The sequence below is a fragment of the Dasypus novemcinctus genome, chromosome 29 (genome assembly GCF_030445035.2).
Source record: "Dasypus novemcinctus isolate mDasNov1 chromosome 29, mDasNov1.1.hap2, whole genome shotgun sequence".
Lineage (NCBI taxonomy): Eukaryota > Metazoa > Chordata > Mammalia > Cingulata > Dasypodidae > Dasypus > Dasypus novemcinctus.
Genome location: NC_080701.1, coordinates 203718 through 228886, shown reverse-complemented (window position 1 = coordinate 228886; position 25169 = coordinate 203718). Strand labels below are relative to the sequence as shown.

Sequence of the window (25169 nt, the reverse complement as noted above, 5' to 3'; positions counted from 1 at the left end):
TAAAGATCTGGCTTTCATAAGAGAAATCACAGTTGCCATGATACAAATTCCATTTCCGTCCATTCATGACTCGTCTAACATCTATGGAGGACTGTGTGTCTGGAACTAAGCTGGGCACTAGAAAGACCAAGGAAATAAATCCCGTGCTCTGTGCCCAATGGGCTGTCTTGTCTTGACAGAAGCACACAACCCAGTAACTGACCGGCCACACCCCTGTGGGAGGCTGTGCTTAAGAATTCTAAGGTCAGTCCTGTCCTGCAGCCTCCACACTGCTTTCCAGGCCAGGCCATGGAAGAAAAGTCACTCAAAAATACAAGCAATCCTAAAGATCATTTTTAAAGCATTTTGAAGTTTATACATACTGATAATTCTCATTTCCTAAGAGTTCTCACTAAAATCAATGAATAAAATGATGAAAGGGCCAGAATGGTTGTTTCTGCTTCAAAACAGAGCTTAACCGAATGACCCACACACAACCGCGTTATGCACATAAATCTCCATAAAAGCAATCCCTGTTTTGTATTCCATTACTGTCCTGGAAAGTCACACTATCATTTTCTTAATTTGTTGACTGGCTGCTAAGTAAAAAATGGTGATAAAATATTTAATACCTGGTTAGAAAAATATTCCTTTGGTAATATGATTCAGTGAGCTATTTCCGTAGTCCCCTTGAAACCAAAAGCTGAGCTCCAGGTCGAATGGCCCAGAAAATATATACAAGGTATTCAGATATGTGAGCTAAAGTATTGCCATAAAGTACAAGTTGAATAAAATTAAAAACAGAATTCAGTTGAATCTACTCAAAGAAGTTGCATTTTACATCCTTCTAACTAGTGCGTAGAAGCTACTTGCCCCCAGCATAGCTATAGATCATAAAAGTGAGGTCTTCCGTTTCTACCTAAAGTAAGAATGCTGAGCTTTAAGGACTAAAACCTCCTCTCAGAAGACAAGTGGTACGAGGATCAGCCCTGAGGCAGCAGCTACCTCACCTCTGAGCAGAGACTAGAAATGCAGTCCTACAGCCCATAAACACTAAACGTGGCATCCTACTGGAAAACATTCTAAATGGACAGTTTTCAAGAATTACTTAGGAAATTTGTTAAAATGTAGATTTCTAAACCTCCAACCACCAAGATTCTTAACTCAGAAAGTTTAAGACGTATTGGGGCGGCAGACTTGGCCCAGTGGTTAGGGCGTCTGCCTATCACATGGGAGGTCTGCAGTTCAAACCCCGGGCCTCCTCGACCCGTGTGGAGCTGGCCCATGCACAGTGCTGATGCACACAAGGAGTGCCGTGCCACGCAGGGGTGTCCCCCGCGTAGGGGAGTCCCACGCACAAGGAGTGCACCCCATAAGGAGAGCTGCCCAGCGCAAAAGTGCAGCCTGCCCAAGAATAATGGCACCACACACACAGAGAGCTGACACAACAAGATGACGCAACAAAAAGAGACACAGATTCCCGAGCCACTGACAACAACAGAAGCGGACAAAGAAGATGCAGCAAATAGACACAGAGAACAGACAACGGGGGCGGGGGGGGGGGGAGAAATAAATAAATAAATCTTAAGGAAAAAAAAAAAGATGTATCGGGGTACAAAATTTTCAACAAACATTCCTAAATTATTTCTGTAATCCTAGGCCACACTTTGAGAAATACTGCTAAAATTGTCCTAAAGAGGAAAACTAAGGGAATAAAAAGGAGTATTTTATTAGGAAAGTCAGGGAGCTTTATTTTAGTCTAAGAATACAGCAGTCATTCCACATAAACTGGGAGGGGAGTCACAAAAGAATCATTGACTAACTTAGACTGTACTTGGCTAGCTGAAATGATTACTTCTATTTATTCTCATAAAGAACTCATTCTCTACAGAACTTGTATTCTGTAGTGATATGAACAAACCGTCAATCATTTTAAAAGGTTAAATTAATGAGGCAGTTTTGAATATAGAGCTTGAATCTAAAAGTATCTGTATTCCTAGAATGATCTACATCACGCACAGGCACTGAATACAACCACAAATGGAAATTTAACATGGTTAAAACACACCCAAAAAAGAAAAACAACTCTATTTCCTGACAGCTAACTCTCCTGGAGCAGGGTTTCAAGCCCATTTGCTGCAGGACTCCGGGATCAAGAGTCAAGAACCGGCAAGCCCCACTCTGATTTCCTGAGGTATAACGCAATCCTCCTTCCCGGGCCACATCGTAGCAGAGAACTTCCGGAGGTGATCCCTACAGTCAAGAGAGAAGGTGGCAGTGGGCGTCGTCAGGGCAGAGCACAGCTGCATGGTCCCTCAAGCTCCCCAACTCCAGCGACCCTCACCTCCACTCTGTCCACACTGCAAGGTTTGTCCTGACAGTGAGGACACATCCAATCTCTCTGACCTCTTGTCACCAAGCCCTCAGCTCTCTCCTGGCCACAGTCCCTTCCTCAGCTTAGGTCCCACAGCTGATAGCTGAGCAATTCTTAGGAAACGTTCCTGTGTCCTGACCTGCTCACATTCGATGGCCGGGATCTATCCCCACTGCATCACCAGTGGACGTCACCCCAGAAGGCCTCCACCCTTACCTGGCCGCCAACCCCTCAACCACTGCCCACTTACCTTCACTGCTTGTCCGCTGTGGGCAGATTACAGAGACTAGAGTGTGTGGCTCTCCAGTGCCAGAGAGTCATCATTCGCTAGCGCTGTCACCTAACCTCTTTATAGCTCAGGTTCCGGCTCCATAAAACAGGGGATAACAACAGTAGCAGTCTCATGGGATGCCCGTGAAGACCAAATGAGAATCTGCACGTAAAGTCCTTAGTACAGCGCCTGACTAACAGAGAGTGGCTGTTACTCTCTCCAATGATTCTCCCAAACCATTCACCACCTCTCTTAAAATTATTCTCTATACATGTCATCCTCCTCACTATCAGCAAATAAGTTTGCCTCCCACTTCCCAAGAAACTTGAAGTGATCAAGCTTGAAATATCTTAATTCTTGCCGACCTTTTCAAAGTTCTGTCTACCCCATTTCTTACTTTCCCACCAGTTTTAACTCTAGACCTGCTACCTGTGCTTTAAGCCTGTTTCTGCCTGGTGCTCTCCATCAGTCAGTCTCCAGAGCCTAGATTCTCAGGGCCTTCGCCCTGCTTTTCAGTCTTATCCTTTAACCTAGAAATGTGCTTGACAAAAAACACTAAGAAGTTTTCAACAACAGCAAAATCTCCCCAACCACACACACCCCTCTATCCTCTAAGTGCCGCTCCTCTCCTTTCCTCCCAGGCAGAGGAAGGAAAAAGCCCGTCCACACACTCTGCCTCATCAACCCCCATCACTCTTCAACCAAGAGAGGTCACCAGCGTGTCCCTGAGGTCAGCCCTCCCCCCACTGCAGCTGCCAACAGCGCTAGCATGGGTGTCCTAACGCCTCACGCTGCCCAGTCCAGGGGCCACTGCTCCTGGCCTCCCACCCCTGACACCAGGGCCGCTCCCCGTCTCGGCTTCTCTGGGCCTCCCTCCCCTGGACTGCTGCTCCCCGGCCTACCTTCCGGTTTGCTGCTTCTCTACCACTGGACGCCATCCCTGGGCAGTCCCACTGGCTCTGTGCTCTCAACTATCGCAATGACACCGACCACCTCTCCCTCAAACCGCAGACCTGCACGTTCCACTGCAAGCTCAGTGTAGCTGCAGGCATCTCAAAACCTGCAGGCTGAAGCTAGTCTCCTTACCTCCACCATCTCAAACCTGCATAAACAGCGCTAGTTATCTGTTCACCCATGCCAGGAACCTGGAATTGACCTAGACGGTCCCTCCCCTCCGTCAATAAATCTTACTGAACAGAACTCAAGCGCTAGCGTGGCCTGGAAAGAAGGGCCCGTGAATTGGACTTAAAAAGGGAAGAAGTGACCTGCTACAGCAGAGGCCGCCCCAGGGGCATGCTGCGCGCCCCACCCACGGGGAAGCCCAAAGCAGCAGGAGCTGGGTTAAGGAGGTGGCGCTCTTCAAGTGGAGGCCCAGGCCTGCGCAGATGTCCCACTCCCCTGCCAGGGGACTTTCAGGGACAGCTTCCCGCCCTTCCCCAGGCAGCGTGCCTGACCTGCTGTCGGTCAGGAGCCCACGTGCTAGTCTGACTGTAGGAGAGAGCAGAGCTAAGAACACAGAAAAACAGGGTCGGAGGCCGGATGTTCCCACAGGGGTCGGCTATACCCCTGCGCCTGTGTTAAGAAAATAAATCTTTTTTAAACAAAAATTAAAAAACTGGATACAAGGCTCAATCATGTTTAGAAAACAAGGGGTTAAAAATAAACACTTTCTTTAAAACATGCAGGATTTCTCAAAACGTTAATATATACTGTAAATTTTCAAGTATATATTACCAAACTAAACTCTCATCCTTCCTCTTTTTTGGTTTTGCAGTACCTAAAACATTTTCTTGAATTAAGTCTTTTGCGAGCATAGTTTGAGAAACTCTGATTTTACCAGAAGAGATAAAAAGAGTAAGACTGGCTTGCAGGATTCAGCACTGTGACGGCAGGTGAGGGGCACAGAGTGCAGCGGGGTCCAGAAGGGGCCCCACCGCTCCGAGGCTCTCACTCTCACTCCGGTGAAAGGGAGCGTTCACGTCTGTAATAGCGAGAGTGAATTTTCAGGGGCTGACTGTACTGAGAAATTCTGGAGCCTCATCTAGAGTCAGAAGGAAGAAACTGCCGTACTTGACTGTTAATGCTTGTCATGACCACAGATGGGGTAGTCGTGACATCCCAGCTCATTTGGAGACCTCCAAAGTGACTAAGTCATAAACAGATCTCAGAATCACACCAAAGATTTCCACATTTTTAAAACCCATCAGATTAACCTGCAATGATTCTTTTTAAAAAGGTAATAAAGTGTTTAAATGTGTGAGTTTCAGAGTAAGAGAGGCCCGGGTTTAATCCTAAATTCTTCTACTTGCTACAGAGCCTGGGCATGTTATTTAACCTCTCTAAACCTCAGCTTTCCATGAGTAAAATGAGAATAACAATCCCAACCTCACATGGTAGATACAAGAACTAAATGTGGTAACATATCTATGTCCCTGCAGAAGGCAAGTTCAATAAACACTGCTTAGCTATACCAATTACTAAGGCATTCTCTTTATGACATTAACTGCCGCAGTATAAAACACGTGCTGGGATTTATCTTAATTGTCCATTGTATCCACCATCATGGATTAGAACAAAACGAGATCAAATTGAGGCTACATAAACCATTTTCCTGAACCCATTAACACAGCTAATTTAGGCAATAATAAGCAAATGGCTGCAGAGCATTTTTCAAAATAAATGTTACTTGCCTTTAAGAAGACATATAGAACATAAAATCCCAACCTCTGGGTGATTAGTCTTTCTCCATAGGGGAGGCCAAGAAACAATGAGCAAGCCAATAGCAATGAGCCTTCCTAACACCTAGATTGAGTTCTTTTTTAAGATTTTATTTATTTACTTCTCCCCACCCCCTTGTTGTTCTGCACTTAGGTGTCTGTCTGTCTTCCTTGTTTCTTTGGGAGGAACCAGGAACTAGGAACCCAACCCGGGACCAAAGGTACGGGAGGGAGGAGCCTAATTGCTTAATCGAGCCACCCCCACTCCCTGCTCTGTTGTCTATCATGTTTCCCTACGTGTGTCTCTTGCTGTGTCATCTTGTGGTACCTGCGCATTGCCTCAGCTTGCTATCTTGCTCATCCTCTTTTAGGAGGCGCCAAAAACCTCTGCTCCCTGCTTTTGTTGCGTCTCTTATGTTTTTCCCCTTGTATCTCTTGTGTCATCTTGTTCCATCAGCTTGCTGCACCTGCCTATTGCACCAGCTCACTGTCTTCTCTAGGAGGCACCGGGAACCAAACCAGGGACTTCGCATGTGGTGGAGGGAGCTCAGCTGCTTGCGCCACATCTATTTCCCTAGATTGACCGAGCTCTTGAAATGCCATTTCCCACTCAAAGAAACCAGGGCTCTTTTTGGAGAAATAGTTAATTCCAGACGTGAGCAGAAACAGTCAAAATAAGCCTGAAACGTCTTCTTATTCGAGATAGCATGGGAACTCTCAAAAACCTTTGGGATCATGTCAGAAAGAGAGCTAAGGTAGCTATGCTAATATTGGATAAAATAAACTTTAAGTCTAAATCAGTTACGCAGGACAAAGATGGGACTGTACTGACAAAGGAGTCAGTTCAACAAGAAGATGTATCAATTATAAATATATATGTACCTAACAGCAGAGCCTCAGAATATATTAAGCAAATACTGACAGACTTGAAGGGAGAAACAGTTCCATGTTAACAGTAGGAGATTTTTATACACCATCTGCAATAGTGGATAGGACATGTTGACAGAATATCAATAAGGAAACAACAAGATGAACAATTCCCTAAACCAACTAGAACTAAAAAACTGTACCTAACAGACATGTCACCCAAAAACAACAGAATTCACATTATTCACATTCAAGTGCACACGGTTCATCCTCCAGGACAGACCCTATCTGAGGCCAACACATAGGTCTTAATAAATTGAAAAATACTGAAATCATACCACGTATCTTCTCCAACTACAATGCACTGAAGTGAGAAATCAGTAACAGAGGGAGATACAGAAAATTCACAAATATGTGGAAATTAAACAATGCACTCTTAAACAACCAGTGTGTTAAAGTAAATAACAAGCGATATTTGAAAATATCTTGAGGCAAATGAAAACAAAAATAGAACATACCAAAACTTATGGGATGCAACAAAGGCAGTGCTGAGAAGTAAATTTATAACTCTAAATGTTTTTATTAAAAAGTATGTCAAATCAGAGACTAACCTCAAAACTGGAAGAATCAGAAAAACAACAAACTAAGCCCAAAGTAACCAGAAGGAAGGAAATAAAGACCAGTGTGAAAATAAAAGAAATAAACAAAAAAGCAATACAGAGACTCAACAAAACCAAAAGTTGGGTCTTTGAAAGGTCAATGAAAATGATAAACCTTTAACTAAACTGACAAATTAAAAAGAGAGGACAGACATGACTAAAATAAATGAAAAGAGGATATTACTATTCAACCCACTGATATAAAAAGGACTTTATGAAGATACAATGAACTGTATGCCAACAAATTAAGTAACCTAGATGAAATGGACAAATTCCTAGAAACACACAACCACCTACATTGACTTATGAACAGGTAATCAGTGTAGTTCAGTGGTTGAGAGCCTGTTTCCCACGTTTGACGTTCTGGGTTCAATCCCTGGTACCTTCTTAAAAAGAAAAAAAGAAGAAGAAATAGAAGATGTCATCAAACAATAACTAGCAGAGATAGAATCAGTAACAAAGGAGCTTCCAACACTTAGAAAAGCCCAGGACCACATGCCTTCAGAAGAAAATTTTACCAAACATTCCAAGAATTAACACCAATCCTGCTCAAACTCTTCCAAAAAATTAGAGGAGGGATGTGCTTTACTTCGCTAAAGGCTGCCAAGACAATATATATTATGCGCTGGGTTTTACAGTGGGAATTTATTAGGTTAAAAGCTTACACTTCTGAGGCCACGGAAGTGTCCAAATCAAGGCATCATCGGGGATCCAGGGCGATCAGGGACATGGTGGCGTCTGCTCGTCTCCCCCAGCTCTTCGCCCTTCTCTTCCAGGCCTCACTGCTCTCTGCTTCTGCTGAAAGGGCTTCCACTCAGCTCCTGGGTTCCACTGATTTCAGCTTCTGGTTCCCAGAGACATCTTTCTCAGCTTCTGGGTTCCTGTCTCTGCAGCTTTTTATTCCTCCATTGAAAAAGGATTCCAGTAAGAGGATTAAAACCCACCATAGCTCTTACAATGTAATCTAAGGCCCTTAACTGAAGCAATTTAATCAAAAGGTCCCACCTACAATAGGTTTACATGCACCAGAATGGATTAGCTTTAAGAATACGATTTTCTGGGGTCCACAAAAGCTTCGAACAGCCATAAGGAAACACTCCCTAATTTATTTTACAAGAAAGTCAACTTTACCCTCAAACCAAAGTCAGATAAAGAAACTGCAAGAAAAGAAAATTACAGACCAATACCTCTTACAAATTTAAATTTAAAAATCCTCAACAAAATATTAGCAAATTGAATCCAAGAGCACATTAAAAGAATGAGTATATATGGCTAAGAGTCTTCAAAAAAAGAGTTGGGAGGTCATCAGAGGGGTTGCGCTTATGCACATCTCAGCAGGATCCCGAAGACAGCCAATGTAGATACAACCCCAGGTACTGGTGCTCCTGAGGGTTATGGAGACCACAGGTTCTATGGTCATGGGAGATGGCTCTGGAGTTCAGTGCCTTGCCAGTGGGCCTTACTTTGGAATTTGTGTTCTGGAGTGTGAAGGAGTTGGACTCAGATGTTATCTTTCTACGCATGTCTCTTCTGTCACTTTTACTGAACCAGTGGATTGCACTGGGGTTGGTGTATACTCAGGAGACTCGAATCTCTGGACTGGCCATGTGCCAGCTGGGCCCTGAACCTCAGCAGAGTTGCAACTCCTACTGTCCTGTTCATTGGACTTACCCAGGTCAGCTAACAGGGAGGTGAAGAAGGTCAACTACCACACCAGGGAACCGAGAGTGCCTGCAACTGCAAGCAGGAGAATCACATCCATCAATCATGTGGGATCTAAGCCCCCTCTCAATAAAGAGGTGAAGTGGACATCACCATCCAAGAGTCCACAGAATGGAAGAATAAAATATGGATTAGAGTGGACTTACTGTATTCTACTAGAGAACTATTATGACTAGTAATGGAAGAAACTGTAGCACTGATCTGGAGAAAGTGGCCACAGTAGCTGCTGAGGGCAGGAAGAGGGGGCGACAAGATGTGATGTGGGGGCATTTTCAGGACTTGGAGTTGTCCTAAATGATATTGCAGGGATAATGCTGAACATTATATATTCTGCCATAACCCACTGAATGGACTGGGGGAGAGTGTAAACTACAATGTAAACTATATTCCATGCAGTGTGGCAGTGCTCCAAAATGTATTCACCAAAGGCAATGAATGTGCCACAATGATGAAAGAGGTTGTTGATATGGGAGGAGTGGAGGATGGGGGGTGGGGTATGTGGGAATCTTTTATATTTTTTAATGTAACATTTTTTTGATCTATGTATCTTCAAAAAAACAATTTAAAATTTTTAAAAAATAATAATAATACAATATGATCAAGAGAAATTTATCCCAGGCCTGCAATGGTGGTTCAATATATGAAAATCAATTAATGTGGGTGGAGGGGTGGGGGTATATGGGGACCTCATGGTTTTTTAATATAACATTGAAAAAACAAAGACAAAAATAAAAATAAAAATAAAAAAATCATATTAGCCTGGAAAAAAAAAAAGAAAGAAAATCAATTACTGTAATACACCACATTACCAGAATGAAGAGGAGAAAAACACACATGATCATCTCATAAGCAGGAGAGGCTTTTTCCAGCCTCTCTGGCCTCCCTTCCCAAGGCCTTAGGAAACAAATCTAAACCAACTACTGGGTTCAGTGCCCAGTTTTGAGCAACCAGCAGGAAAATCCTAACAATCCAGGTTGAGACAAGAATTAAAGAGCAGTGGCAACACACAGCCTCCAGACACAAAATCCCTACAAAAGAGAAAGAAACTGAGAATCTGAGTAAACTACATCCTAATCAGATGCCGAGACATCAGCAAAAAATACAAGCCATACTGACAAAATAGAATACATAATCCAAGAAAAGGAATACATCAAAGCCCCAGAAAAGACACAGAATTTGAGAGAACTAATCAGCCAGATGTGCGCACATATCCAAAATTGGAGTTTAAAGACAATATGGCTTAAGTGATAAATGACATGAAGAAGACACAGAGTGAGCACAAAGAAAAATTTGAAATCCTGAACAGAAAAGAGCTTATGGGAATGAAAGACACAATAGATGAGATCAAAACATATTAGAGGCATGCAACAGCAGAATAAAAATGACAGAAGAAAGAATAAGTGATAACAAAGAACAGCTAAAATTAAAAAGAGAAAGAATGGAAAAAATTGAACAGGGGCTCTGAGAGTTGAATGACAACACACAAAACACAAAAACATTGTGTCAAGGGAGTTCCAGAAGGAGAGGATAAGGAAAAAGGGGCGGAAAGAGTATTTGAGGAAATAATACCTGAAAATAAACCAACGCTCACGAATGAAATGAACTTACATGTCCAAGAATTACACTGTACCCCAATTAGAATAAATCCAAATAGACCTACTCCAAGACACATACTACTGAGAATGTCAAATAAAAAGAGAAAATTCTCAGAGAAGCAAACCATCACATACAAGGGATGTCCAGTAAGACATAACACAGATTTCTCTTCAGAAACCAAAGAGGTGAAAAGACAGTGGTATAATACAATTAGGATACTGGAAAAGAAACACTGCCAGCCAAGAATTCTTTATCTAGCAAAACTGTCCTTCAAATATGAAGGTGAGTATAAAATATTCCTAAAAAAATAAAAGCTAAGAGAGTCTGCAAAAAAGAATCCACCTTTGCAGGAAATATTAAAGGAAACCTTAGAACCTGGGGAAAAAAAGACAGGAGAGACAAGTTTGGAGGAAAGTATAGAAGAAAGAATAGCAGAAAGGATAACCAAAAGAGTGAAAAGACAGACAAAAATATGACATATGAAAATCAAAGAATAAAATGGTGGAAGTAAAAGTGAATAATATCATTGAATGTGAATAGATTAAACTTCCCAACCAAAAGATACAGGCTGACAGAACGGATTAAAAAAAAATGAGCCATCCATATGCTGCTTAGAAGAAACTCACCTTAGACCCAGGGATACAAGCCAGCTGAAGCGAGAGACTGGAAAAGATATTGCATGTGAATAGTAACCAGAAAAGAGCAGGGGTAGCTACACTAATATCAGACAAAATAGACTTTAAAGGCAAAAAAGTTATGAGAGATACAGAAGGCCATTATATATTAATAAAAGGCAAAACTTACCAGGAAGATAAAACAGTTATAAATATCTATGCACCTAACCAGGGTGCTCCAAATATATGAGAAAAACTCTGGCAAAACTGGAGGGAGAAATTGCTCTACAATAATCATTGGAGACTTCAAAACCCCACTCACATCATTAGATAGAACTAGACAGAAGATCAACAAGGAAAAAGAAAACTTGAATATGATAAATTAGTTAGACCTAAGAGACATATACAGAACACTGCATCCAAACTCAGTGGGTTCTACCTTCTTCTCAAGTGCTCATGGATCTTTCTCCAGGATAGATCACATGTTAAGACACAAAGCAGCTCTCAATAAATATAAAAAGATTGAAATTATACAAAGCACCTTCTCAGATCATGAAATTGGAAATGAATAATAGACAGGAAAAAAGTAAATTCACCTTATTGATCAACACACAACTAAATAATCAGTGGGTCAAAGAAAAAATTGCAAGTGAAATTAGTAAATACACTGTGACAAATGAAAACAAGAACACAACTTATTAAAATTTATGGGATACAGTGAAGGCAGCCTTGAGAGGGAAATTTATAGTCCTAAATGCCCATATTAAAAAAGAAAAGAGAGAGACTCAAAGACTTAACTGAACAACTAGAGAAACTGGAAAAAGAACAGCAAACCCATCCCAAAACAAGCAGAAGGAAAGAATTAATAAACATTAGAGCAGAAATAAGTGAAATTGAGAACAAAAAAAGTAGAGAAAATCAACAAAACCAGAAACTTGTTCTTTGAGAAGATTCATAAAATTGACAAACTCCTAGGTAGACTAACTAAGAAAAAAAGAGAAGACGCAAAAAAATACAATGAGAAATGACAAGAGGGAAGTCACAACTGACTCCACATAAATGAAAAGAATCGTAAAAGGATATTATGAGAAACTGTTCGCCAACAAACTATATAACCTAGATGAAATGGACAAATTCCTAAAAATGCACAACCAAACTACACTGATGCTACAAGAAATACAAGAACTTAACAAACTAATCACACTTAAAGAGATTGAATCTGTCATCAAAAATCTCCCAGCAAAGAAAAGCCCAGGACCAGATGGCTTCAAGGGGAATTCTACAAAGCATTTCAGAAAGAATTAACACCAATCCTGTTTAAATTCTTCCAAAAAACTTAAGAGGAGGGAAAATTACCCAACACATTTTATGAAGCCAACATCACCCTAATACTAAAGCCAGACAGAGATAGTTGTAGTGCTAGTAGAAAAGAAAATTATAGACCAATCTCTCTACTGAACATAGATAAAAAATTCTCAACAAAATATTTGCAAATCGAATCCAACAGCACATCAAAAGTCTTATACATCATGAAGAGGCGGAATTTATTCCTGGTATGCAAGGCTTTTTCAACATAAGAAAATCAATCAACATAATCGAGCACATTAACAAATTGAAGGAAAGAAAACACGATAATCTCAATATGAAGAAAAGGCATTTTACAAAATCCAGCATCCTTTTTTGATAAAAACACTTCAAAAGATACGTATAGAAGGAAATTCCTCAGTATGATAAAAGGCATATATGAAAAACCAGCATCGTACTCAATGGGTAAAGGCTGAAAGCTTTCTCTCTAAGATCAGGAACCAGACAAGGATGCCCATTGTAACCACTGTCATTCAATATTGTACTAGAAGTTCTAGTTAGGGCAATTAGACAAGAAAAATAAATTAAAGGCATTCAAATAAGAAAAACGGAAGTAAAACTCTTACTGTTTGCGGATGACATGATCCTGTACTTAGAAAATCCTGTAGTATCCATGACAAAGCTACTTGAGCTAATAAATGAGTTCAGCAAAGCTGCAGGATACAAAATCAACATGCAGGGAAACGGACTTTGGCCCAGCGGTTAGGGCGTCCGTCTACCATATGGGAGGTCCGCGGTTCAAACCCCGGGCCTCCTTGACCCGTGTGGAGCTGGCCATGCGCAGTGCTGATGCGCGCAAGGAGTGCCATGCCACGCAAAGGTGTCCCCCACGTGGGGGAGCCCCACGCGCAAGGAGCGCGCCCGTGAGGAAAGCCGCCCAGCGTGAAAAGAAAGTGCAGCCTGCCCAGGAATGGCGCCGCCCACACTTCCCGTGCCGCTGACCACAACAGAAGCGGACAAAGAAACAAAAGCAGACAAAGAAACAAGACGCAACAAATAGACACCAAGAACAGACAACCAGGGGAGGGGGGGGGAATTAAATAAATAAATAAATCTTTAAAAAAAAAAAAAAAGTCAACATGCAAAAATCAGTTTTTGTACTCTAGTACCGAACAATTTGAAGAGGAAATCAGGGGGAAAATTCCATTTTCAATAGCAATAGGAAGACTCAAATACATAGGAATTAATTTAACCAAAGAAGTACAGGACCTATATGCAGAAAATTACAAAACGATGCTAACAGAACATTTAAAAGACCTAAACAAATGGAAAGGCATTCCGTGTTCATGGATTGGGAAGATGTTAATCCTACGTAGTGCAATACCAATCAAAATTCCAACAGCTTGCTTTACGGAATTACAAAAGACAATGACCAAATTCATTTGGAAGGGAAAGGGTACCCAAATAGCCAAAAGCATTCTAAAAAAGAAGAGTAACATGAAAGGAATTTCACTGCCTGATCTTGAAAAATACTACAAAGCTACAGTGGTCAAAACAGCATGGTACTGGCATAAAGATAGACACATCGATCAGTGCACTACTACTGGGAATCCAGAAATAAACCCTCTCCTATACAGTCAATTGGTTTTGTTTTTTTTTTTTTTAAAGATTTATTTATTTATTTAATTTCCCCCCCTCCCCTGGTTGTCTGTTCTTGGTGTCTATTTGCTGCGTCTTGTTTCTTTGTCCACTTCTGTTGTCGTCAGCGTCACGGGAAGTGTGGGCGGCGCCATTCCTGGGCAGGCTGCTCTTTCTTTTCACACTGGGCGGCTTTTCCTCACGGGCGCACTCCTTGCGCGTGGGGCTCCCCCACGCAGGGGACACCCTTGCATGGCACGGCACTCCTTGCGCACATCAGCACTGCGCATGGCCAGCTCCACACGGGTCAAGGAGGTCCGGGATTTGAACCGCGGACCTCCCATATGGTAGACGGACGCCCTAAGCACTGGGCCAAAGTCCGTTTCCCCAATTGGTTTTTTGACAAACCTACCAAGTTAATGTTAATGAGACAAATCAGTCTCTTCAACAAATAGTGCTGGGGCAACAGGATATATATAACCAAAAGAATGAAAGAGGGGAAACATGTAGCTCAAGCAGTTGGGCTCCCATTTACCATATAGGAGGTCCAGGGTTTGATGCCCAGGGCCTCCTGGTAAAGGCAAGCTGGCCCACACAGAGTGCTGCCCACGCAGAGGGCTGCCCCATGTAGGAGTGCCGGCCGACACAGAGAGCTGGTGCAGCAAGATGATGCAACAAAAAGAGACAAAGAGGAGAGACAATAAGAGATGTAGCAGAACAGGGAGCTGAGGTGGTGCAAGAGAATGACTGCCTCTCTCTCACTCCGGAAGGTCCCAGGATAAGTTCCCTGAGTTGCCTAATGAGAATGCAAACAGACACAGAAGAACACACAAATGGACACAGAGAGCAGACAATGGAGGGAGGGGGGAAAAACAAATAAAATCTTTAAAAAAAGAAAGAAAAGAAAGAGGACCCCTATCTCACTCCCTACACAAGAATCAACTCAAAATGGATCAAAGACCTAAATATAAAAGCCAGGACCATAAAACTATGGAAGAAAATGTAGGGAAACATCTTGGAGAGGAACATGATAAACTGCACCATTCATTTTCAGTCACCAAAATCCAGACTATAGGGAATTCTGCAGAACAAGTGCCTTCAGGCTACTCAGTAAAAAAACTGTAAGGAAACAGAAATAAATGATGGAGGGGAAATTTTTTTTTAAATGGGTAAGACTAGACTATAATAAGCATAGAAGGACATTTGAATAATAAAATTATAATGATATGCAAGGAAATGATAACTGTAAAGTCAGGATGGGGTTGCTTAGGACAGGAGGGAAGGGGCTGACATTAGGACAGAAAACAGAGGAGCTTCTGAGATGACTGGGAAAGTTATGAAGATGTTCTTATAATTTATTCAATTACACATTTGTTTTCTGTGATTTTCTCAATCTGTTTTTTTAAGTGTAAAAGCTACTATTTAACACCTTCTGTATACAAAGCACTGTATTCCATGTTTTAACAAATACTATCATATTGTTCTAAACAACTCTGGAAGGGATTTATGTCTCCATTTTTCAGATGAGGCTACTGAAGCTTAGCAATCTTCAGACATCATACCCAGAGTCATAGTTTTGAAGACGAGCCAAAATTCAAGTCCAAAAGAACAAGTGACTCCAAAATCATCTTCAATGCCTATGCCGTATGGACTCCCAATTATTCGTTCATTCAACAAATATTTATTGTTCACCTACTAGAAACCAGGAATCATTCTGGTTGTCAAAAGATACCGAGGAGAGTTATCTGTCTTCATGGAATTAACAGGTGAATGAGAAGAATCAAATGAAATGATTATAAAATTACAATTGTGGTAAATACTATGAGGGAGACACATACTGTGCCATGACAATATATAAAATTGAAAGACAGGGAAAGCTCCTCTGCCAAAGGGATGACCAAGGAAGTGGGGTTAACTAGCTGAAGTGGGTAGTGGGGTGCCCCAAGAAGAATAAACAAGACACAAAGTCCCCACTGCCAGGGAGTTTGCCATGTGAAGGACTGAAAATGGAGCACAAAGAGTGTATTAGTCAGCCAAAGAGGTGCTGATGCAAAATTCCAGAAATCGGCTGGTTTTATAAAGCATATTTATTTGGGGTAGGAGCTTACATTTTCCAGGTCATAAAGCATAAGTTACTTCCCTCACCAAGTCTATTTTCACGTGTTGGAGCAAGATGGCTGCTGACGTCTGCGAGGGATCAGGCTTCCTGCGTACCTCTCTTCCCAGGCCTCATTTCTCTCCCGGCTCAGTTGCTCTGATTTCTCCACAAGGCCAGCTGTAGACTAACAAGCAAACAGCTCGTCTCTCTTCCTGGGGCCACTGCTGTGATTAATGGAACATCTCTCCTTCCTCATGCACCTGCTCCTCTGTGTACTTACTTCCCAGGCTCCAGGATCAAACCTCAACCTCCCTCCTCTTATGTGCGGTTTCTCTGTGCATCCCCTCCCGCCAAGGAGGTGGGGACTCAGTGTCGTACTGACGTGGCCCAATCAAAGTCCCAATCATAATTTAATCAAGTAAAAGTGAAACCTCTGAATCCAATATAATCTAAAATGCCCAGAGGAACAAACCAGTTTACAAACATAATCCAGTATCTATTTTCTGGACTTCATAAACAATATCAAACTGCTACAAGGAGTAAAGTAATTCTGACAGGAAGGCCAGAAAGTGAAGAACAGGAAGCTGCAGGTTTAATCAAACATGTCACTGGGGAACATCTGATCAGGCTCGCATTTGCAAAAGAATCGATGGAAGGGGTAGCCACTGTGGAGCTGGAGAAACCAGCTGAGCGGCAGGTATAATCACGGAGGTGACACGTGATAGGAGCTGGACCATGAAGACAGCAGGTGGTGGAGAGCAGGGGATGGACACAAGGCACTCAGGAGGCAGGACGAAGCACCATAGGGTGGGCTGAACGGGGGAACGAGGAGAAGGAAACGTCAAGACAGCGTCTTGTCTTCCAGCCTGTGGTCTGGCTCTCGGGGACACTGATCTGGAGGACAGTGGGGAGATGGGAGCAGGGACCACAAGATGCTCTGGGCTTTCTGAGTCTGAGGAACCACTTGGCACTGCCAAGTAAAAACGTCCAGTGAGCAGTTGAATACACAAGTCTGAGGCCCAAAGAAGAGATCTGGGCCTGGAAAATAAATTCCTAAATCCTCAGTGTAGAGATGGTTATCATGGGGAGGTCAGGCATGGCTAAATGTGAAATTTCTAAGATTGAAAGAATAAACACTGAGGCCTCAAGAAAGAAAGTCCAATCTGGAAAACAAATGCACTTCCTCCACTAGGGGTAGAAACTTCAAAAAGAGAAAGGTTTCATGAAACGGAAAAAATCAGAAGGAAAAATAGGAGATTAACAACTCTGCTTTTGGAAAGACACATTGGAACGTGTGGGTATTTGCCACGCTAATTTTGCAAAGCCTATTAGGCTTTTGCAAAGGCTATTTGGCAAAGGCTGCCTGCAGCCCTCAGGAACTGGTGTGTGTGAGCTGATCTGCGGAGGAGGAAGAGGCCTTCTGGGAGGCGGCTTGCGTGCAGGTGCTTGAGCCGGCAGAGTGGGGAAGGCTTTGGATCACTAGAAAGAAAGCCCTAATCTGGCCCAGAGGCTGGTCTGAGCCAGGTAAAGAAGGAAGGCACCAACAGGTACATGAGCTCCTCAGCTTCTGTAAGAAGGGGGGTAAAAAAGCATGGGTGGGAGAAACAGCTACGCACCCAGCCTCCACGGGCACTTGTGTGCATTACTAGGGCTCCTCTCAGGAAACAGGCAGGACAAGCACACCTGCGTATCACCATGGGGGTGGGGGGCTGGGGACTGCAGCATCCCAGGGGGAATGTGCTTTTCCACAGACTCTGTAGCACTAGGAATGGAAGGACACGAGTGAGCTTATTTACACACACATGAATATTGCCTGTGGACTCCCAGAGGTGTTGGGAGACGGTGAGACTACAAGAGCATGACTCCTATAAAAGCTCAGCTATTACTATTAAGGTAAATTCGCTGGTGCGTATAAGTGAATGAGAACTGCAAAAATTCAGACTACTTTAGAAATGAATATTTTAAAAGGTATATGATTTTCCAAGAGGTATAATCTACCAGAAAACAGAAAGGTTTACATAGAGTCTAGTCTTAATAGAGGATGTCTAATTTTAAAATTACACACAATTCTCCTTTTTCCCCCTTGGCCTCAGAAGCATTCTACTTGAAGCTTACGTCTCACATCTGGTTCTTTGCCTGTTCACACGTCAGAACCCCAGGCTGACCGATCCACCAGGACCGGCCAGCACCTAGAGGAGCTGACACACAGGCTGGCCCAAGGGGCCAGGACACCTCAATTCCTCACGACATTCTTCCAAAGCAGCCCTGAGCTGAGAAGCCCACCAGCACACACGCCGCCCCACGGGGCTTTCTGGAAAGCTCCATGTGCGTGGGGACCGAACCAGGGAGTGGAAATGAGCGAATGGCCCCAAAGGCGTCCAGGAGCACCCCTGAAAGGACTGCCCGCCTGCCCTGCCATCCCGCCAAACAAACAACCCTAGTTTGGAAAGGGAGAAAATACAAGTCCCAAGTTTGTAACTCTTTTTTCTTTCAGAAGTAAAGCTGCAATTTAAAAACCTGGCAAGTTTATATGCAGTCATTTAAGGCTAACAGCATTTCACAGAAATATTCATTTTCTGAAGCCTGAACGCTTGGTACCAGACTCGAGCCACCTTTTCTATGTGTCCTCATGCACCAGTCTGACCACAGGGGTTAACCATTTTAAGGAATCTAGAGCACTTCCTATGCGAACGACAAGGTCGGCAAGGGAAACCTAAGGTGCTTTTAAGAAGGCAACACTCAACTGCCAGGGTGACATCATGGCACACTCCAAAAGCAGAAGCAGAAGCAGTTTAAGGTCCCAGAGAGGCAGGTAAGGACCTCTTGGGGATGATCAGCACTAAGAAGGCACCAAGCAGCATTCAGGTTCAGAGATCCGGGTCTTCAGGTGTGGACGAGCAGGGGTCCCTTCAGCGTGGGGCTGAACTTAGTTTAAAAGGAATGGCAGAACCCCCTTGAGAACATCTTTGAACCTACCTGCCGTGACAACTAGTGATAATTAGGAGTAGAAACCTCACTCACTCTTGACTCCATCGCCTCTACTCTCCCTGTGCCTGGCTTCATTAATTCCCACTTTGTATCCCTGTTAACCATGCCAATCAAACTTCCAAACACTTCTAAAGCCCAGCTCTGACGCTGCCACTCCCATGTCAGTAGCTGTCTATGCTTACAGAGGAAAAGGCAGTTCCCTCTTGGCTGAGGACTTCCACAGCCTGTCTAAAACTACTTTCCCATACTAACTCCTTTGTTTCCTCTCATATATTCACTCAAACCTCAGTCTCAACTCAAATCTTGAATTGTACCATGTAAGCTCAGTCTCTAAAACAGTTTCAGCTGTTAACTTTTTGTTGTTCTTAAACAAATTATGAAAACACATATTACCTCCTTTTAGACAGTTTGAATAAATTCAGATATATATAATTTTCCTCAGTTTAGTCTACATTTGCTGTTTTTGTTAGTATTTTTTATGTTCTGGATTTAATCACGTATCTTTCTACTCGAAAGTTATCACTATCCATACATTTCCCTTTTCTCAAGAAACTAAATTAAGTTTGCTTTACTCAAAGAACTTTTGTGTTAGTAGAATAAGTCTTTTAGAAAGTAGAGAAGTCGAGAAGCCCAAGCAGGCTGGAGCAGGACTTGTGCTGGACGTTTTTCGGGCTCTGTGAGCGGCCCTCTCATCCAGGCACCTCCAGTGGGACAGGGAGCATTTTGTTCATCTTTGAACCCTCCCTGCCACCAAAATCATGCCATACACAGACAGGAACTGCCCAAGCCCTCAGGGCGACATACTGCAAGACTCTAGCCCTTCTCTGGGAAACTACGATTAAAATTTCAAACATGAAAATGTCTGTAGGATGTTTCAGTGTGTTTTCATCTCAAACAATATCATTCATTCAGCCACAATCCATCCCTTGAGAGCCTATATGCTTGTGGCACTGGCACTCGGCAACAAACTAGACAAAAAATTCTCTAACAAGATCAGAATATACACCAAATGCAATGGATGTGTCATGATGATGGTGGCGAGTGTTGCTGTGGGGGGAGTGGTGGGGTGGGGGCAGTGGGGGTGAATGGGGACCTCATATTTTTTTAATGTAATATTTTAAAAAATGAATTTAAAAAAATGGAAAAAAAAAGATCAGAATACAAGATATGTAGTAGATACTCCATAAACGCTTGTTTATTAATTAGATCTGATGACTTCTTGATCTTTTTATCTGGCTTAAACTAAGAAAATCTTTGACATATATGCTACTAAGCACCAACTTTTTGTGGACTTGTTAACACTAGCCCTCCAAGCTTCGTTCATTAATTGCTTCCCTATTTTTCAACTTCTGGGACTTAAACCGAGGAACATCTGATAAGCTACAAGGAAAAATATCCATACACTACCTGACAGAAAAAACTGACAGTTACAGAAGTTATTCTTTCTCACTCTTCCTACTGTCAAAATATAAGAAATATTTTCCATTACTGGAAGATGTACTCTGAATTGCTGGTCCAGAAGGGATTTGCTCCTGGCTGCATGCCATGCTAGGGTGAAGAACTGTAGCCTGTCCCACATGGGGTCAGTGGCCTGGCAGAAAGCAACCACACACTTGTCCTAGGAGGGCACCTGGCAGAAAGCAGCTGCACCCTGCCCTCGGAGCACCCTGCCCTAGGAGCATCTCTACCCTAGGAGCACCCGTACCCTAGGAGCACCTGTGCTCTAGGAGCACCCTGCCATAGGAGCACCAGTACCATAGGAATACCCTGGCCCTAGGAGTACCCTTGCCCTAGGAGCACCCTTGCTCTAAGAGCACTCTACCCTAGGAGCACCTGTACCCTAGGAGCACCCTTGCCCTGGAAGCACCCTGCTCTAGGAGCACCCATGCCCTAGGAGCACCCTGCCATAGGAGCACTTGTACCCGAGGAGCACCTGTACCCTAGGAGCACCTGTACCCTAGGAGCACCCTGCCATAGGAGCACCCTGCCCTAGGAGCACCTGTACCCTAGGAGCACCCTTGCCCTCGGAGCACCCTGTCCTCGGAGCACCCTGCCCTAGGAGCACCCTTGCCCTAGAAGCACCACACCAACAGCCTGCCTAGCAAAGCAGTAATAAGCCAGCCCCAGAGAACCACAGCCTGCTCAGGGCCTAAGAGTAAGTCTGTTCTGTTAAAATCGGCCTAGATATCACTGTCAAAACTCTAACACCAAAAAGAAAGAAAAATTTAAAAACAAAAACAAACTCTAGCACCAACCTTCCTGACCTTACACAAAAGCATGTCTAGTACATGAAAATACTAATGAACATTGTAATTGTTAAGATATTATGTCAACTCAGCCAGGTAATTGTGCCCAGTTGTTTGGTCAAATAAGCACTGGGCTAACTGTAATACAAGGGCATTTATCAGTACGCGGACTTGGCCCAAAGGATAGGGCATCCGTCTACACATGGGAGGTTCACGGTTCAAACCCCGGGCCTCCTTGACCCATGGGGAGCTGGCTCATGCACAGTGCTGATGCACACAAGGAGTGCCGTGCCACGCAGGGGTGTCCCTGCGAAGGGAGCCCCACGTGCAGGGACTGCGCCCCATAAGGAGAGCCGCCCAGCGCGAAAGAAAGTGCAGCCTGCCCAGGAATGGGGCCACAAACACAGAGAGCTGACACAACAAGATGACGCAACAAAAAGAAATACATATTCCCGTGCTGCTGACAACAACAGAAGCAGATAAAGAAGAACATGCAGCAAATGGACACAGAGAACAGACAACTGGGGGGGGGGGGGGAGGAGAGAGAAATTAAAAAAAAAAATACAAGGGCATTTATGGACTTTAGTCACCATTGACTTTACTGCAGTGGTAAATCACAGATAGCTGGTTATAATTACATCAGTCAAGGAGATTGCCATCAGCAGCGAGTGAAGCTTAACCCAATCAGTGGAATGCCTTAAAAGGGGAAGTGCCACCTCATCTTTGGACAGCCACTGTCTCCCAGAACTTGTCAAGAACCTTCACTGGACTTTCATTGGAGCCTCTGGTTGCAGCCTGTCTGCAGAACCTGGACTTGTGCATCCCCACAGCTGTGTGAGAGACTCTTAAATCACATACTATTGACAGGTATCTCTTGTTGATTCTGTTTCCCTAGAGAACCCTAAAACAGACATTATTTCTATCTTGGACAAAAATTGTTTTTACTGCTTTAATAAATAGTAATTATCACCCAAATAAACAAAATCCTTGCATATATAAGATACCCTATAGATACTAGGTTACTTAGAGGGGGAAAACACTAAGTTAGCAACCACAAATGGACATAATTTTCTTTGCTATCATTAACAAACACTTCCTGAGCTTCTATTAGTTGCAAAAGATCCAGGTGTCAAATCTTGGGTACCAAGAAAGGGAGTTTACATCTGATACTATGCTGTAGTGTAGGAAGGATGTCAACACTTCATTCAAAACATGAAAAAATGCCTCTCCCTTTTAGTTTAGGCTTCTGCAGCTACCTACTTAACAGCTGATACATTATTTACCTTCTACAGAAAGACCCCAAGAAGAAAAAAGGGGGGGAAAGGAGGAAGGAAGGGATGGGCCCCAGGGTCTAATGTGTCTAACTGACACGGAAAGAACTCACAATGTATAGGAGTACGAGAATGTTCTTTTCTTCATGCTGAATCAGAATTTCCAGTACAGCAGTCACTGTTACCCTAGACTCCATCTGGTTTGCGGGCAAGCAGCCTCCCCTCCACATGCTACATGCCCTGTGTGGGCGAGCTCCCACTCCCCAGTACTGACAGATTTCATACTACACCACATGCTTGTGCTTCTCACCCTTCCATTCATGAGAGCATTTTCTTTAAAAACTTAAACACAAACTAGTAATGGTGCACAACTGAAAACTTGAGTAAACAGAGCCAGTACTATTAAAATAACAGTTTTAAATAACATTCATTTCAATTTTAAGTAACATAAAACTGAAAGAAAAAATTCCAAACGAACTTATTTTGAGCTATCGTAAGAATGCAAGTTCAAAAGAATGACCAATTACCATTTTTCTTAGATTATATTTCTCTTCTATGACCTGAAATGTTTGGATAATTAATATACGTTTGAGAGTACACATGTTGCTTCATTTTTTCTGCTTGTCCCCCTTTAATTACTATTTCCTCTAATTTCTCTACTAAACCATCTTCCTGGATGATAATCCCTTTGGCTATCAGGTGCAAGCGAGCTGGGGCGCTGGGAGAACGTATTTTCCGGAAACACAGGTGAAGCCTCCAGCTCCGAGCAGGGAGCGCAGCACCAGGGCCCCGCGGGCGAGGCCAGCGATCCCTCGGCTCCCCGCGGGCCCGCGCCCAGCCCGTCCGCCCCTCTCCCGGGCTCGCAGCCTCGCCGGGTGGGGGGGGGGCACCGGCGAGTGCGGCCCGGCGGCCCCGAGCCCCCGAAGCGGGCGCGCGTACTCACCCCCGGCGGGCGGCGGGCGACCCGGCTCCAGGCGGCGGCGAAGGCGGGCGGTGGGGCCCGGCGGCCGCGGCAGGCGAGGGCGAGCAGGGTCCCCAGCAGGAGGGCGGCCGCGGCGCACAGCAGGGAGAGGCCGAGCCCCAGCAGCGGGGCGCACGGGCCCGCGCCCCCCGCCCGCCAGCAGCCGGGCGCCAAGCACGACAGGGCCGCGGCGGCCAGGGCCAGCGCCAGGCCGGCCCCGCGCCCCCGCCCGGCGCCGCCGCCCCCGCCTCGCGGCGCCCCCGCGTCCTCCGCGGGCCGGGGCCGCGGCTCGCCCGGGGCGCGGCGGCGGTGGGTGGCCTCGGCGCGCATGCTGCTCCCTGCGCCGCTAGGCGCAGGCACATCTCCGGCCCCGCGGGCCCCTGGCGCCCCGCGGGAGGCGGAGGCGGCCCGCGCTCATGCCCTCGCCGGCCGCCCACGCGGGACCTGCAGCTGCCGAGCCGGGCGCGCCCAGGTGGCCGGAGAGCGGACCGCGGACAGCAGACAGGGACAGCGGAGCCAGCGGGGCCCGGGGCGGCGCGGGGGCGGTCCGCGCGCGGCGCAGGGGAGGCCGGAGCGCGCCAGGCGGGGCGGAGCGCGGCCCGGCTTCTGACTGACAGGCGCAGGCCCGCCCCCGCCGCCCCGGCCCCGCCCCCGCCGCCCCGGCCCCGCCCCCGGCCCCGCCCCCGGGAAATTCTGCGGCAGGTACCGGGAGCGTTTGTGGTGCTCCGGCTCGCGGGAGCCCGGAATTCTCGCTCTCTGCTCATCTCTCACAAGCAGCCTCCTCACACTGCTTGTAGCCGCCAAAATCTCTGCCTAACCCTCTCCTCGCTTTTGACGGTTTCCCGCCACTACGCTTCCCTCCCCCCCCAGCCGCTTCAGAGAGGAATGAGAGGAACGCGGAGGAAAAACAGAGCCTAGGATTTGCTGGGGAAAGGCCGGAAGACGTGTGCCTGGTGCCAGAGAGGTGCACAGCTTCCACAGCCACCGTGCTCGGGTTCCCCCTGTTTTCGTTGCCAGTTACTCAGTATAAATGCTAGTACCCGCGCACTAGAGTACATATTTTCCTCTTCTCCTATCGTGGTTCCCAGGCGTTAATATACAGATAAAGCTTGCTGAAAAGGCAAATGCCAATATGCTACATATACACCAGCAATTACTGTGAAGACCAGAAAGTGGAAAGTGCATCTTTGATGGATAATAGAGATACAGGGATACTAAAGAAATGAACAATTCTTAATTTAAAAGAGGGGTGATACACTAGAAAGGGCAAATCAAGGATGGAAAGAGGAAGGAAGGAGAGGCAAATAGATAGGCAAGAAGTGAGAAATAAAGACTATTTTTAAGGATATGGGAAACGTTTAAAAGCAACTCCATGCGGCTCTAATGAATAATTTTCGTATGTTCAAAGTGCTTTTGTTTTCCAATAAATTGAGTGATAGCTTGCTTCCAGGGAGCATAATTAAGAATAAGGGGAGTGGATGTGGCTCAAGCTGTTGAGAACCTGCTTCCCATATGGGAGATCCAGGGTTCCTTTCCTATCATCTCCTAGAAACAAGGACAAACAACAAGCAAACAAAGAAACCAACTCAGGATGCTGATGTGGCTCAGTGGTGGAGCGCAGGCTTCTCACACAGGAGGTCCGGGTTCAAGCTTCTTCCCAGTACCTCAAAAATAAATAAAAAGAAAAAAAAAGCATTAAAATATGCTTTCAAACACTGTCACTACATTTTTTTCCATAAGGAATATTCCATCTATAAATAAGTTTTATTATCTATAATAAATAATATTTCAACTAAGAAAAAATATAGCATGTATGCGAAATAAACCAAAATATATAGTGGATATTGATTATTTTAAAACAAG

The 25169-nt window shown here is 44.5% G+C and overlaps 1 protein-coding gene across 6 annotated transcripts in view; it reads right to left on the bottom strand.

The window, feature by feature from the left end:
* The window catches only part of SNX25 (sorting nexin 25), a 175889-nt gene that overhangs the window by 144572 nt on the left and 6148 nt on the right, over nucleotides 1-25169 (bottom strand). For 5 of the 6 annotated variants that reach the window (XM_058289873.2, XM_058289875.2, XM_058289874.2 and 2 more), the window contains exon 1: nucleotides 23289-23721. In XM_058289873.2, the coding sequence (XP_058145856.1) occupies nucleotides 23289-23636 (348 nt within the window). In that variant the 5' untranslated portion in view covers nucleotides 23637-23721. Of the gene's footprint in view, nucleotides 1-23288; nucleotides 23722-24892; nucleotides 24971-25169 lie in introns of those variants that run through there. The other variant, XM_071212559.1, reaches the window with a different exon arrangement.